Source organism: Cricetulus griseus, chromosome 3 (assembly GCF_003668045.3).
Source record: "Cricetulus griseus strain 17A/GY chromosome 3, alternate assembly CriGri-PICRH-1.0, whole genome shotgun sequence".
Lineage (NCBI taxonomy): Eukaryota > Metazoa > Chordata > Mammalia > Rodentia > Cricetidae > Cricetulus > Cricetulus griseus.
In genome coordinates this window covers 94,436,266-94,453,279 of record NC_048596.1, presented here as the reverse complement: position 1 = coordinate 94,453,279, position 17,014 = coordinate 94,436,266, and the positions used below count along the sequence as shown (strand labels likewise).

Here is a 17,014-nt window from a genome sequence, read left to right as displayed (position 1 = left end):
GACAGGAAGGGAAGGCCTGAGTTGAAAGAAATAGGGAGATATAATCAAAACACATTCCATGCATGTACAAACTTGAATGAAACTTAAGAGTCAGTCAAATTATATAAGCTTTATGTCCGGTGTACGTTTCTTGCCCATATGTCACTGCTACAGATCACCAGTTGTGTCTGTTGAGAAATATCTAAATGTCATTTATGAAATCTCATTTTCTTTATATTCACATTGTATCAGTGAAGACTTGAGGGAGGTAAGACTCAATATAGCATGATTAACTTCAAGAGAAAAAATCCATACTATGCTGCAGCATTTAAATGTTTTATGCAAAGCAAATAATTCTGATTATTATTATCTGTCCCCCAGGCCAAATCTCATCTTACTTCTTTCAACCTCCTAAGTAGGTTCCATATTCCTTGCTTGATCTCTCTGGTTCTCACTCCATAAACAATGGGATTCAGAGCTGGGGGGATGAGATGATGCAGGATATTGAGCAGGATAGGGACATCTGGGGGAATCCTCTCCCTGGCCAGGTTAGTGATGACCAGCACCAGCAGGACTGTGCTAAAGAAGAGGATGAGGATGAAATGGGAACTGCATGTGCCTAAAGCTTTGGCCACAGCTCCCTCAGCTTTGATCCTGAGCACAGCCTTCAGAATGAAAGAATAAGAAAGAATAATGAGGATGAGGTCAGAGCCCAGCAAGGTCCAACCTATGACAAACTGATAGAGTTGATTAAAGGTAATGTCATCACAAGAGAGTTTGGATACAGACATGTTAGTGCAGATGCAGTTTTTGATAACACTTGCACAGTATCTCAGTTGGGAAGAAAGTATGGGGATAGGCATAGTCAGAATACCATTTCGGGTTGCCACAAAGATGGCAGCCCTAGCCACAAACTGGTCAGTGATGATGGATGGGTACTGCAGAGGCTTGCAGATGGCCACATAGCGGTCATAGGCCATAACCATGAAGGTGCAGGACTCCATCGTCAGGAAACTGTTCATAATGAACATCTGGAGGAAGCAGGCAGAGAAGCTGATAGATTTGTTGTCAAACCAGAAGATGGCCAGGACCTTAGGTATGACAGTGAGGCAGAGCACAATGTCCAGCAGGGAGAGGAGGCTGAGCAGGTAGTACATGGGCTCATGCAAAGAGGCCTCCATCCGGATAGTGATAAGAAGGGTGGCATTGGCCCCCATGGCCAGGAGGAAGAGGAGACTGAGGGGTAGGGAGAGCCAATGTTGCCAGGTCTGGTAGTTAGGGAAGCAGATGAGAAGGAATTCAGAGACTGGAATGGAAGAAGTGTTTTTTGGTGCTTCCATGTGTTGCCTTCTGATCATGACAGACACCAGAAAATCTTGGGGCTAGAAGACAAATAAATCATCCACACACTATGAACACCCACAAGCATTTGGTTCATTTCCAAAATAGGTCATTAAAAAGTAGCATGAGGATCAATGAGTTGGTGCAGTAGTTAAAGGCACTTTCTGACAATCCTAGTAACCTGAGTTCAATCCCTGGACCTATATGGTAGAAGAGAACTGACTCCTACACGTTATCCTTTGTCCTGTACATATGTGTCTTGCATTCATGGGACACCTCTCATCCCCACACACTTAATAAAAAATAATTTTAAAATCATATAAGTTAACCTGGCATTTTCCTAAATATCCTCTAAGAATTGACTGAAAAGCTGTATTTCTTACTTTTATTTGGAATATTCCTGTTTATCCTGCCTTTCATTTCTTTATACCCAGTCTGATTAATAAATTATATTACCATCCTTCTTAAAATGGAGTCATTGTTGTTTGTTTTCGCAGAGGAAAACTCAAAGACATAGGTAAGTAAAACTACTTTTCTAAATCACAGTAGTGAAAACATAAGGTCTATAACTCTCACTATTATGTTTTCCTGTCACTGAAACAAAATACTCAGGCCTCCCAACTTGATCAGCCATGAAGTCTTCACTTGATTTTCTGTGTTTTTTTTTTTTCTTTCAAGAGAAGATATCACAGGCAAATCAGAAGCCAGACCCAAGTGAATCACTATACTGCATCTGGTGAGTTCATTGGAGATTAGCCTTCATTTGGACAGGAAAATAACCTCAATGACAGAAAATAAAGATTCGGTGTTAAGATATAACAAAAAAATACCCTGATGTCCTAGACAGTGGGTGAAATTGGAACAAGAGATTTTAGGAGCCAGCAATTTTTTAGATATTATCCACTGACTCTTGTGATTTCTCCATAAGTAATTAAGAAGCTTCCTATTAGTTACTGCCCTGGTGAGTAATGATTAACTTATGAAACACTTATTGAGCCAAAAAGTTTTACTTGGTTTCCACACCAGGTTTTTCTCTGAGCATTGGTTTATATGCCCCAGTGAATGCTCTAAGAAAGCCCACATGTGACAGTTTTTCACTCATCGATGATATGGTCCTACTGAGGACTGCACATGCATTGTCCCAGCACAGACACCTTCCAAAGACAAGCTCTCTATCAAACAGTTACTCAGTTACCTCCATCCATTTCACATCCTGTCTTCCTTCAAACATTCCTTCAAGCAGGGAGCTTATATCTATTTTTTATTAAGAAACATAGCTCCTATTTACTGTGGAATGCCAATTTTTTCAGATATCAGCTGGATGGTGGTGGGACACACCTTTAATCCTCAGGAGGCAAAGGCAGGCAGATCTCTGTGAGTTGTAGGTCAGCCTGCTCTATAGAGTGAGTTCCAGGATAGCCAGGTCTACACAGAAAAACCTTTTTAGATACCATCAAATGTGGCACTAGGAACATCATTTTTGTATAAGAAATATTTGAAAACTACTACCAATTAATGTTAATGAAGGACAGTAAAGCAGGAAAGATCAAAATGCAAAAATTGAGTTAGAAAAATGCAACTTCACATATAAATCCAAATATTTATCCTCTCCTATAAGTTAGACTACACAAACTTACCTGGGCTAGATGATAGTCTTCTTAAGGAAATAAATGTCCATATGTAAAGTCATCTTCATCATTTCCAGTTGGCTATGGAACTCTTTTCCTAGAATATTAAAAACAAGAATAAAGAATTATATCCATACCCTATCTAGAATTTTCAAAGGAATATGATGTCTTGAGCAATAGCAAAGATAATCTGATCCAGCCCAAGAGGCAAAAGAGCTTTATCATGTAAGGTAGGATAGGAACCCAGAAGGGTAGCCACAGGAACCAGGATAACTGGCCCTCAGTCATCTAACACCGGTACAGCAAACTTTTGTAATGAGGCTGAATTGTAGTTGCCAACATAAACTTACTGAGACTCTCCTAGTTTCTGGCTCATATAGACAACGATAAAAGTATAGATATAATTCAAGAATGATTAGCCTGGAAATATCTGTTTTCTAAATGTGTGGTGTACAGGTCACACTGAAAATTGGAGGACCCATTTTGGGTGTTCCTGGCTTCACGAATTTGGCAGATTCTAAATTGCTTGTAGCAATCCTGATGGAAGGAGTCCTTCTTCCTGCCTGCATTAAACACCCATGTCAACACATACATCACCATCTCCTTCTTAAATACTTCTGGTTATAAGCCAAGATCAGCAGCTTCCAGAAGCTACACAACAATCATTATTTATGACAGTTGATTGCACTATTTAGACCAGTTTCTCGGGGAAATTTTATGCCCTAAGCTCCACCCAATCCTTTCTCTCCTCACTGCCCACAGTGGCTAGCCACTTTAGGTATCTGAGCTGGGAGCATGGGGCTTATTCCTTATGGAGTTTGATAAGAAAACACAGAAGACAAACACAATATGGAAGCAATGCTGAGGAGGGAAAGGAAATTAAGTAAAATAAAAATGACATAGGGCATTGTAGGCAGAGAATATATACATACAATTGGAAGCAAATATTTTTAACTAAGAACTCAAATATTTCAAGATGAAGTGTACTCTTAGAAAAACATGCTTAAGCAGTGGTTTAATGCAGGCATTTCTTGGCATTTTACAGGGTTTCAGAACAGTAAATGATTTTAAACTGAAAATTGTTCAAATTTAAAATACATGCAACTGGAACTGAGGAGGAGGTTCAGTGTGCAAACTAACTGCTTGCTATAAAAGCACCAGGACCTGAGTTCAAATCTCCAACACCCCTGTAAGAGCCAAATGTGCAGGTGTACATCTGTGATCCCAGCTCTAGCAGGACATAGACAGGTACATGCTAGGGACTTACTGCTCAGTCAGAATAACCAAATTGATGGGTTCCAGGTGTAGTGAGAGACCGTGTCCCAAAACTTAAGGTAAAGAACAACAGAGAAAGACAATTTTCTTGTCTTTAAAAGAAGTATCAGAATCCCTTTCTTCATGCTGGTACTATCAGCCTACCCACAGGTACTTTCACTTTTAATCAAGTCTTCTGGTTACTCATTTGCATCACAAAGGTATTCCTGTGTCCCCTACACTTGAAGGTCTTCCCATTATGTGCCTAACACACCTTAACTTTAAAGTATACCACTTTCATTGTTATTAATATTTATGTTACATATATATATATATATATATATATATATATATATATATATCTCCCAGGATAGTTGTACGATATAAATTCCTTTTACAACGCTTAGAAGAGTACCTGGAGTGGAAGATAAAATAGATGTTCATCAATTTATGGTGATGTAAACAGCCAATAAACCCGTTAAATTAAAGACATTGTAAGTCATAAATGTTCTTCATACACATATTCTATTGAACATACTAGCAGAGTGTACTGTGCATATCAGCTTTTTGCTTCCATGAATGTCTAGCTACCTGGAAAGCACAGTTCAGTGACACTGTCTAGAGATTAGAAGAGATGCTGTCACATGCATTAACTTCAAAAAGATCAAAATTCAAAACTATATGATTTGGCAAGAATGCATATCAATTTTGTAAAACTGGAAAATAGGAAATTGAGGACTATGTGTATTTCTGTGATGAATGAATACAGGTGGTCTCCCAGCAAGCATGAATAAAGTAGTTGTTGATGAGAGGAAGGACAGGATGATGAGCAGAAGCATTGCTTACAGGGGAACGGCTAACACTGGGTATGATGATGGAATTGATGTCCATGAAGAACTGTAGTCTGAGGCCGTCAACATTTATTTGGGTATGACTTCTTCAAGAACAGTCTCCGTTGTGCAAACTCAGTGAGTTCATTGTTAAGCACAAAGGGGAGTGAAAAAATGTTAGGCATAAGGGAGGCATGGTGGACAGAGGAAGTTATACTGTGCTCCAATTTTCTCAGATGGCTTGGATAACCCAAAAGGACTCCTTGAACTGTGATGACTGACTTTTTTTTAATTCAGGAGAAGGGTTATAATAAGAGTCCAATAACTAATATTTTTTGTACATGGAATCACAGCACTGATTAAATGCAAAGAACTTTTAACTGGGGCCTAAGACCAGATTGTGTGACTGGACGTTTATTTCCTAATGCAGCTCCCAGGGTGCTGAGGCTTAGGAGTCAGGGTCAGCACTGCACAGAGCCTAGTCACACAGCTATGAGTAGGTGCCACCTCCTGCCATCCACTCATCCCTCTGGGAAGTTCACTCATCCCATGACTCTCCTGCCAGTTGGAAGGCCAACTTAGGCTTTGACCAGATGTGTCTGTCAGTCCTCTGAGACCTGCCAGTGATATTAACACCCTTTCCCAGACACTGTTCACAGTCATTGTCCTTCTTTGAAGGAACATCACAAAGAGACTTCTACAACTTTCACAACCAGTGACAAGATGAAGCACAGGATTTGGATTGTGGAAAATGAGGTCAGATTGGAAACTTGGTGTTCAGGGAAGCGTACTGACAGTTGATTTTTTTTTTACATCCCTGTGGCAAATTCTTTCTCATCTTGGTTAACAGGGCTACAAATCTGCAAATACAATGGTTTAACACATCTGGGTAATTTGTGTGTGTGTGTGTGTGTGTGTGTGTGTGTGTGTGTGTGTGTGTGTGTGTGTACATGGTTTTATGGGTGTGTGCACCCGTGTGAGTGGATAAACATACATGAGGAAGCCAGGGGAAGATTGCAGGTGTCTTTCTCAGTCTCCACCTCATGTTTTTGGAAAATGGGTTTTACACTGACCCTGAGCTCACTGACTCGGGCTGGCCAGTGAGATAGAGCACCTGGCCCACAGTGCTTAGACTTATAACTGACTGAGCTATGTCTCCAGCCCAGCACCTCTTAGTGGTTTTGGATTTGTTTGTCCTGAGTCAGAATGGTTGTCCTTTTCAGGCCTAGCTTAGGTACTGTCAGGGAGAGTTAAGCATGTAGACACAGAGATCACAGAGGACACATTGCTGCAAGCTAACTGTTACTGCACAGAAACCTACTGACCTCTCCAACCTCAGGGTCAGCTGGAGACACTCAAGCCATTCCACATTGTCTCATTTTATTCTTAATCATCTCTTATTAGTAATGTTAATAACAGTATCCATAATTCATAAAATGCATCTAGCCTTAAATATACAACTTGATGGATATTAATAACAGCTTACATGCATGACATTACATATTTTACTATTACAGGAGAAATCAAGGTTTAGAAACTTTAAGTGGCCCAATAAGGTTGTATTACTAGAAAATGAAATAGACATAGTTTAGATGTTTTGAAACTTGAATTTATTTGTTGTGAAGGGTCAGCAGACAGGCTTGAATTGATGACTTTATTGAGATCTGATTCTAAAATTGTCAGACACTGAAAAAGATTTTCATAAGTTAAATTGCTATGCATATATAAAGGAGAAACATAAGATGTGGACAATATTATCAGGGTTGGAAAAGTGCTGTGAGTTATTGTAAAGGAGAGGGCATTAGGATATAGATTTCAGTGGATGAGAGGAATCAGTTCAGATAAAGGAGGGAGGAGACGGGAGCCTGTGTGATTATATATTTGTAATAGTGTCCAAGTGGTGACAGCAAGACATGTGTAACTAGAAACACACAATTTCTAGGAAGACAACTCAATGAAGATAATCTCAAAACCTGGCAAGCCTGTCTCTGATTTATTCCATGCATTACATTCACCAAAATGTTTTACACATAGGAGTCACCTGAAAATAGTTGAATTTTAGGAAGATCTTGTGACTTCAAAATTGATAGTTGACTAAGATGACACATAACAAAAAAAGAAATGTGTAATTGGAAAATTCAGGTAAGAGAAACATGGAATTTAAACTCAGGCAGTGAGACTTGGAGCAAATAGAAAAACAAAAGGTAACTGTGAATTGTTGAAGGTAAAGTAAATGAGGATTGCAGAAGGGACAAAAGGATTCAGCTGTAGAATAAACAAAAAAGTTTGAAACTTGACACAAAAATATTGATATAAGGTAGACAGAGGATATTTGAGAAGGCTGGGCAAGCCACCCAGTTTTTGAATATTGAGTGTATGGGCTTTGGGAAGCAAACAGAGAAATAGATTTGTGCCTCACAGTGGTATTTTTGCACCCAAGATAAGCTTGGAATGAACTGAAGCATATTCACTACTTTTTAAAATGCAGTGGATTAGTCAACATAGGCAAGAGGAGAGGGGAGACCTTGAAACACTGGAAACAACCCACAGTGAGGTGCAGAACATTGTGGGATGCAGCCTATCTCAGGAACAACTACTGAGTATCTGGATCTAGAGGATTCAGGAGATGAATATCAAAGTGACAGGTGACGGCCTTCAGTACTACCTACACAATAAAGACAATGATTTCCAGTTGACAGTTTCAGAATATGTCATAGAATAGCAGAGTTAACATGCCTCTCAAGGCAGCTATGTTCAGTGTTCGCTCTTTTCCCACATGACAGATAAATTACACCTAGTTCAGATATATGGAAAGCTCATCAGAAAAACATCTGCATCCAGAAAGGGTTTTCTTCCTTGAGTCTAATTTTATTCCCTGTTGTTGCAGATTAAGTCACCTGTTGCTTTGATGAATATGGTAGCCCGATCTCCACAGTGTCTTAGCATATCAAAAATGGAGAAGTCATGGCTTGGATGTCTATTTACTCTACTTTCTCTGCACTGATAATGATGGCCCTTAGCAATTCTAGCTGGAGGCAACCCCAGCCCTCTTTCTTCCTAGTAGGTATTCCAGGCTTGGAGGAAAGTCAGCACTGGATAGCGTTGCCCCTGGGTGTCCTTTACTTCCTAGCTCTAGTAGGTAATGTGACTATTATCTTCATCATCTGGACTGACTCATCCTTGCACCAACCCATGTACCTCTTCCTGGTCATGCTCGCTGCCATTGACCTGGTCCTGGCCTCCTCCACGGCACCCAAAGCCCTCACAGTGCTCCTGGCTTATGCTCATGAGATTGGGTACATTGTCTGCCTGACTCAGATGTTCTTCATTCATGCCTTCTCCTCCATGGAGTCAGGCATACTTGTGGCCATGGCTCTGGACCGCTATGTTGCCATCTGCCACCCTCTGCGCCATTCCACCATCCTGCATCCAGGGATTATAGGACGCATTGGGATGGTGGTGCTGGTGCGGGGGTTGGTCCTCCTCATCCCCTTCCCCATCCTATTGCAGAACCTTGTCTTCTGCAGAGCCACTGTCATAAGCCATGCCTACTGTGAGCATATGGCTGTGGTAAAACTTGCCTGTTCTGAAACCACAGTGAATCGAGCCTATGGGTTGTCAGTGGCATTGCTGGTGGTTGGGCTAGATGTGCTGGCCATTGGCATCTCCTATGCCCTAATCCTCCTGGCAGTGTTGAAGGTCCCAGGGGGTGAAGCCAGGCTCAAGGCCTTCAGTACATGTGGGTCTCACGTTTGTGTTATTCTCATCTTCTATATCCTTGGAATTTTCTCCTTCCTCACTCACCGCTTTGGGCATCATGTTCCCCATCATGTCCATGTTCTGCTGGCCACGCTCTACCTCCTTGTGCCACCTGCACTCAATCCTCTTGTTTATGGGGTGAAGACTCGACAGATCCGCCAGCGAGTGCTCAGGGTGTTCTACATAAAAGCATCAGGTTGAGCACATCCTAATCACTGGTTGCAGAGGCCCCTGCAAAGGACTGAGCCATGAGTTTCTGACCAGCATGATGTGTATGGACAGAAGCCATTCTACAGTGAATTCTCCTGCTCCTGGTTCTCTGTGTAAAGAATACCCCAAGCATGTTGTTCAACAATCTATTGGGATTTATCAGGATCACTAAGTTTATAGGTATTTCTCATTTCATCTTAATATTCTTTACAACCCCAACTATTCTCCACTCCTAACAGAGGGACTGAGGAATAGAGAAGTACATGGCAGCTCTGGGTATGCCATCTTTCCTGCTTTCATCCAATAACTGATTACACTACACTATCTAGAATGAGAAAGGTGAGTCTTAGCCTGGCTTACTGTTCAGAGTATCTTAGGGTAATGCAATAAAATGCAGATCAATGGCTCCTGTGTGAAAAATAGTCATTTAAAGCAGCCAAAATATTCACAATGTGAAATACCACCATTCACTGTAACATAGATGTTATTCATTTATTTAAAACATGTGTAAGTGAAGTAGGTACTATATGGAAGTTATCCTTAGAATAACAAGATATTTTAAGTAAGATTTATGTTTTTATATGGTGAATTTCTTTTTTAAAGTTGTTTTGTGTTTTAAATGGTTGCTTTTTGTTGCTTAGTATAATAAGACAAAGAATTCAATACATCTGTGTTTTGTTGTTGTTGTTTGGGGGTGTTTTCAATTTTAAAGCACTCTTATTTTACATATCAATCCCAGTTCTCTCTCCCTCACATCCTCCCACTCCCCCCACCTTCTCCCTGCCCCCACTCCATCCCCCATCCACTCCTCAGAGAGGATGAGGCCTCCCATGGGGAATCAGAAAAGTCTGTTACATCATTTGAGGCAGGACCAAGGCCCTTCCCCCTGTATCTAGGCTAAGCAAGGTATCTCTCCATAGGGAATGCACTCCACAAAGCTAGTTCATTCCCTAGGTTGAGTTGGGGGAATGATAGCAAGGGAGAACAAGGAGAGAGATACCTTGATAGAGCAAGTCATTATGGGATTACTAAGAAACCTAGCACTAGGGAAATTCCCATAAATACATCCGTTTTATAAGTATTAATTTAATAAAACAAATACCACATGTTCTCTTTCTTCTTTTGTTTCTAGCTACAAATCTTCAGAGAGAATATATTCTGGAGTAACTACAGAAACCAGAAAAGTAAATAGGGACCATGAATATGAGAGGCAACAAGGGGAAATGACACAACTATATTTTCATTTAAAACAAATAATATATTAATAATATTATTTAATTAAAATTATAAGTTTATTTAAAAAACAAACCTTAGACTCCTAATAAATTACAGGTGTTCCTGATTCAGAAAGTTCCCAGCATCTAAGGTTATAATGCTAGGCTTGCAGTAATCCTGCTTGAATGATTCCTCCTCCTGCCTGTTTTTGTCTCCACACACCTCATCATCTCTTCCTCATATATTCTTGATTCTAATCCAGTTCTAGCAGCTCCTAGAGCAGTGGTTCTCAGCCTTCCTTATGCTGCAAACCTTTAATACAGTTCTTAATGTTGTGATGACTCCCATGAAATAAACGTAAAATTATTTCTGTTGCTACTTCATAGCTGTAATTTTGATAGTTATGAATTATAGTGTAAACATGTGGTTTTTTATGGTCTTAGGTGACTCCTGTAAAAGGGTATTTGACCCCTGAGAGGATTGCTTTGCCCACACACACACACACACACACACACACACACACACACACACACACACACACACACAAAGGGGTTGTGACCCACAGTTGAGAACCACTGTCCTAGAGGTTGCATCACAGTTCGTACTTATGACAGTTGATTGCACCAATTGAACCAGCCTCTAGGAGTCATTGGAGAGAATTTTCATGCCCTAAGTTCCATTTAATCACTTTTCCTTCACTCTCACATAGGGTAAGGCCATTTGAGGTATCTAAACTGGGAGCATGCAGCATATTCTTCATGGACTTAGGTGATAAAACACAAAAGACAAAGTGCAGTATGGGAATGATACCAGGGAAGGAAAAAGAATGAAAGAGAATCAAAAGGAGATAGGACATCCTAAACAGAGAGCATATATATTTGAAAGCAAATATTCTAGTCTTAAGAATATAACTATTTCAAGATGAATTATTCTCTCAGAAAAAAATCTGTTTAAATAAGGATGTAAGACAGGCAGACTTCCAAAGTGGTTGCATGAAAATGAACACGTTTTATACTGAATGCCATTCAAAATTTGAAATATATGCTATAAAAGCTAGAAAGATGGCTAGTACGTGAAGTGTTTTGTGGTAGTTCAAATGAGAAGGCCCCATAGTCTTATAGATTTGAATATTTGATTCCTAGTTGGTAGAACTGTTTGGAAAGGATTGAGTGTGTCCTTACTGGAGGATGGATGTCACCGAAGGTGGGTTTTGAGGTTTCAAAAGGCTTCAAAAGGCCCAAGCCATTCCCAGTTATCATTATATATTTATAGATAGATATATGGATAGATAGGGATATTTGTCTTTCTCCTGCTTGTGGATCAAATAGAAACTTTCAGCTTCTACTCTAATGCCATTCCTGACTGTGTGATGCCATGATCCTCACCATGATGGCCCTAGATTCACCCTCTAAAATTGAAACCAGAATAAATTCTTTATTCTACAAGTTGCATTGGTCATGGAGTCTCTTCACAGCCATAGAAAAGTAATTAAGACAGCTTGCTATGCATGCCAAGCCTGAATATATGAGTTCAGGTCCCTAGAGCCCATATAAAAGCCATGGGTTGCATCAAGCATCTGCAACTCTAGTGCTAATGGGATGATGAATCATAGGGGTTTGCTGAACATCCATTCTAGCCAAAATTGTAAGCTTCAGATTTAGTGAGAGGTGCTGTTTCAAAAATTCAGGTAATGAGAGAAAGATGCAGACACCTGATATTGACCTCTGGCTTTCCAGATGCAAAGAGACATCCCCTCACCTCTCCTCAGTCATAAACAAACACACATATAATATGCACACACACACACACACACACACACACACACACACACACACACACACAAACACGTTTATATATGCCATGCTCCTAACCCACTGAATAGCACTATCTAGTCACTCAATACTCTGTAGTGTCCATTGTTTGCTGGGTCATCAGATGGCCAGTGCTGTATCTAGTGTTACCACCACCCAATATCACAAGAGAGTTTCATGCCACTAATTTCCCAGAAAAGACTATAATTCAAAATCTGAAATACAGTTTCTACAACATACATATACAATCACACTGTCACAAGGTCAATACTTTATTCTCTTCTCTTTCTCCAGTATTTATATATATTTCAATTAACTAATTTTATATTTCAATTGACACACAATATTTGTACATATTTGTGAAGAACAATGGGATGTTTTATGTGTGTATTGAACAATGATCAACTCAGAGAAGTCAGCATATCCAACACACGAGGCAGGAATCACATTTTTCTTTTTCTCTCTTTCTTTTTGAGATTCTAATGTAATTTCACATTTCTCCCCCCATTGCTTCCCTCCAAACACTCCTATATACCTTTGCATTCTCTCCTTCCAACTGACAGACCATTTTTCAATAATGTTATTGCATTTTTATATGAATATATAGTCCTAATTATAATCTGCCCATCTGTAAAATGTTGTATGTACATTTTCAGGGCTGCCAGTTTGGCACTGGACAGCCAATTGATGTGTTCTTCCCTGGAAAAAGACCACCTCTCCCATTCACAAATTTCCTCAGTTGCCTTAGTACTTTGTATGGCCTCATTGGTTTTTACCCATCCACTTAGGCATGTCCATTGGTGTCATTAGGAGAAAACTTCTAAATATTTGAAGATATTTTACTATGAAAAACAAATCCTGGAGTTTTCGTGACAGAAAAACTGTGGGTACACTTTATCAAGCACTGCTCAAGACAAGGCTGAAGCCACAAACAGTAGGACAGATAGAAAAATGATCTCATTTGTACCCAGGATGGGTAATGAATACACAAGGCTGGTGTTAGAAACTGTATGAAAATTTTCAAATCTGGGACTGGAAAGATAGCTCAGTTGTGGTTCTTTCACAGGACCCATGTTCAGCTCCCAGCACCCATGTGGGACTTAACAACCATCTTTAATTCTATGTGCAGGATTTGATGCCCTTTAATGGCCTCCACAGACACTAGGCAGCCTGGCAGGCAAAACCATTACACACATAAAATTAGCATTTTTTAATTTCAAAATTCAGAGTCTCTTCTGATCAGATATGATATAAAACAAAACCACCATGGGCTATGGGCTGGTGGAGTACAAGTGATAAAAAAAAAAAAAAAAAAAAAAAAAAAAAAAAAAAAAAAAAAAAACAGGGGAAAAGTACCTAGGGAGCCAATGAAAGGCATATTTGCCAAGAATTGAGTTGAGATGTTCAGGATAAAGCATTCCACATGAAGAACCACACGCCTCAGACCACTGTGTTTTCCCTAAATTCTTCCTTCATAGCACAAAATTCAGCCAGGTCTCTGCCACATGAGTCAGACAGAAAAGGACTGTGTCCTTTACAAATTCTGCAGATGTTTTCCTGCATGAAAACTTGTTTACATCTTGTCCATCGCAATTTTCCCTTTAAAGCAGCAATAAAGAAAGGGATTTGTAAGTGAATGTTTTTCATGCTGCCTAAGAAGTTTGTAAACTCAGAGTCAAAAGTCACTTAGGACTTATAGTTTTAATTTATTTCCAATATAAAAATGATTTTCTACATTTCTAGTACTTATTAACAGTTCTAAAAGCTCTGAATACCTCTTACAACCTCCTCAGCAAGTTCTGGATTCCCTGCTTGATCTCTTTGGTTCTTACCCCGTACACAATGGGGTTCAGAGCTGGGGGGATGAGGTGATGCAGGATGTTGAGCAGGATTGGGACATCCGGGGGTATCTTCTCCCTGGCCAGGTTAGTGATGACCAGCACCAGTAGGACTGTGCTGAAGAAGAGGATGAGGATGAAGTGGGAACCACATGTACTCAGGGCCTTGGCTATAGCTCCCTCAGCTTTGATCCGGAGCACGACATGGAAGATAAAAGAGTAAGAGAGAACAATGAGGATGAGGTCAGAGCCCAGAAGAGTCCAACCTGCTACAAGCTGGTATAGTTTATTGAAGGTGATGTCATCACAAGAGAGTTTGGACACAGACAGGTTGGTGCAGATGCAGTTCTTGATGATATTCTGAGCACAGTATTTCAGTCTGGCAGAAAGGATGGGGACAGGGAGAGAAAAAAAGGCATTCCTGCTTATAATGAAGATGGCAGCCCTAGCCACAAACTGGTCAGTGATGATGGATGGGTACTGCAGAGGCTTGCAGATGGCCACATAGCGGTCATAGGCCATGACCATAAAGGTGCAGGACTCCATCGTCAGGAAACTGTTCATGACAAACATCTGGAGGAAGCAGGCAGAGAAGCTGATGGATTTTCTGTCAAACCAGAAGATGGCCAGGACCTTAGGTATGACAGTGAGGCAGAGCACAATGTCCAGCAGGGAGAGGAGGCTGAGCAGGTAGTACATGGGCTCATGCAGAGAGGGCTCCATCCGGATAGTGATAAGAAGGGTGGCATTGGCCCCCATGGCCAGGAGGAAGAGGAGGCTGAGGGGTAGGGAGAGCCAGTGTTGCCAGGTCTGGTAGTTAGGGAAGCAGATGAGAAGGAATTCAGAGATCAGAGCTTCAGAGTTGTTTCTGAATGATGCCATGGAAGAAATGCCAATCAAGCCAGAAATCCAGAGACTCGTAAACTGAAGGAAGTAAATGAACATAGAAAAGATATGTTCTAGAGGGAGTAGAGGTCAAGTTTCCATCATGCTTGAACCTGTCCCAGTGAAGTTTTGAAATCACCATCATCACTATTACTTATCAAAAGGCACTGTGTTCAATATTTTATTAATTATATTAATATCCTTCTTTTTAAAAATACTGAAGGAGATGTGGTGATGGCTGTCAGTGAAAGGCATCCAAAATCAACCTGGGCTTCCACAAGCACACACATGGGCCACCACATTGATGCACACATACACACCTGAATGCATTTTTAAAATATATTTTTAAAAAGAAAAGGCTTTAAGCATTCATTATTCTGGCCATCCCTGTTGATCAATTCCATTGACCAAGGTAATGTGAACCAAACTGAAGTAATAGGAAACAAAGTCCTCAGTGCCATCACAGTAACAAAGATGACTTCTGTTTTAGTTTTTGTGGCAGAAAGAATGAAATTTTCCTGAGAAATGGTGATAGGGGAAATAAGGAGTTTTAAAGACAAGAAAATTAGCTTGTTATAGGCAAGGACATATTTTGTCTTTTTTATTGAAGATAGATTTTTTTCGTATAATATATTCTGATCATGGTTTCACATCCCCCAACTCCTCCCAGATCCTTCCCCATCCAAATCCATACCCTTTTTTTTACTATTTCTGTCTTTCTAGAAAAGAGTCAACTAAAATAACAAACAAAAACAGAGTAGGACAAAACTAACCAACAAGATAAAAAGAACCAATTCAAAAGCACAAGAAACACGAACAGCTGCAGAGACACACACATTTACACACAGAGAAATCCCATAACAAATCAAAATCCTAAGCAATGTGCATAGCATCCAATTTTCCAACAGTCATTCAAACTCTAATATGCCTGGAAATGAGAAGATTCAAGTTTTCAAATGGAAATGTGATTCTTATTGTATTGAAAGAAATTAAACAAAGAAGTATTGGCATGCAATGTGGTGGCAGGGAAACAAAACATGCTTTAAAGTCTTAATTCTAGGCTAAGAATTTTCAAGTGGGGTTGATAACCATAATGTCACAGGAGAAGGATATGCTATAGGACACAGCACTGGAGAACACTGGAAAGGACCCTTCTGTAGGACTATGAACCATGACAGATACAGAGTATGAGAACTATTCACATGACAATACTGTGGCCTTCTGTTAGGCACATGGGTAATGTGACAACACAGAATTAAATAGCAATAACTTGTATCTCCCAGAGAAGGTATGTGGCTACATGGGACACCAGCAGCAGTACCAGTTTCATGTAGTTAAATAAAAGACAGTGTCAAGTCAACAGGATAGAAATGACCCCATATTAATTTCTCTTCTTTATTCTACCCTTTGAAACACATTTTATCTTAACTCTTTCAGGAATGCACTCTCTGTATCCAGCTATGGGTCTCGTAATGACGTTTCATTCAAGTGGAGAAATACAGTTCTTTGACCATATCTATCCTGATACCCTCTCATTTCTTCCCTCTTCTCACTCCCACCATAAAGCTTTCCTAGTAGGGACAAAAATTATCCGGTACCTTAGAGACTGTAACTCCTTCAGAAGGGACCTCGCGAGGATTAGAACTAAGTATAAGAAAAGTGACCAAAACTTGAGTTGGCATCTACCAAAGAAACAGTGGATGCTCATTAGTGTTAAGCAAATAAACCTACACAAAAAGCCATTTTCCTAGTAAGCAAAATTACCAATGTTTCCTTATTTACAGGACCCAATCACCCCAGAATGTAATATTCACATTTTAGAATCTCATCTATTGGGATTCTAGTTGTTTCTTTTACAGATAAGACTCTGGAATTAGGCTGTGCACCAGCTCCTGTGTCAGTATGTACTGTTTCTGGGTCCATGCTAAAGAAACCCGAATCAGAATTCAGCATCTTGCAAGTGTATCTGACGCTTCCCTCACACAATGTTTTTGAATTGCAACCAATTTATTGAAGAATATATATTTGATGAGGGAATGAATGTTATATTGTATACCATTCGGTAAAATATATAGACAATTCCAAAGGTCCTGTGAAATCTCAGGAGTACCTGCTTGGCAGCATGGCCAGCAATGGCTGCAGCCCTTTGTCTTAAAACTTCTCAAGTGTTGTTCCCCTATATTAAGGACATTAAGATGCTTTCTCTCACTTGCAAAATACACAGCATATGACTCAGTATTGGCAAACTTGGCATAAGTGTACAC

The 17,014-nt window shown here is 40.0% G+C and overlaps 3 protein-coding genes across 3 annotated transcripts; 1 reads left to right on the top strand and 2 right to left on the bottom strand.

The window, feature by feature from the left end:
- Positions 1–368: 368 nt before the first annotated feature.
- LOC100756799 (olfactory receptor 56A4) lies at positions 369–1,337 on the bottom strand. Its single transcript, XM_027405029.2, has one exon. The coding sequence runs from the start codon at positions 1,335–1,337 to the stop codon at positions 369–371; it is 969 nt and encodes a 322-aa protein (XP_027260830.1).
- A 6,701-nt stretch (positions 1,338–8,038) lies between these two features.
- LOC100755924 (olfactory receptor 52L1) lies at positions 8,039–8,992 on the top strand. The gene has a single exon (XM_027405030.1). It carries the CDS (start codon positions 8,039–8,041, stop codon positions 8,990–8,992), a length of 954 nt encoding a protein of 317 aa, XP_027260831.1.
- A 4,813-nt stretch (positions 8,993–13,805) lies between these two features.
- Positions 13,806–14,747, bottom strand: LOC100755629 (olfactory receptor 56A4). Its single transcript, XM_027404987.1, has one exon. The coding sequence runs from the start codon at positions 14,745–14,747 to the stop codon at positions 13,806–13,808; it is 942 nt and encodes a 313-aa protein (XP_027260788.1).
- Between the last annotated feature and the right edge of the window lie 2,267 nt (positions 14,748–17,014).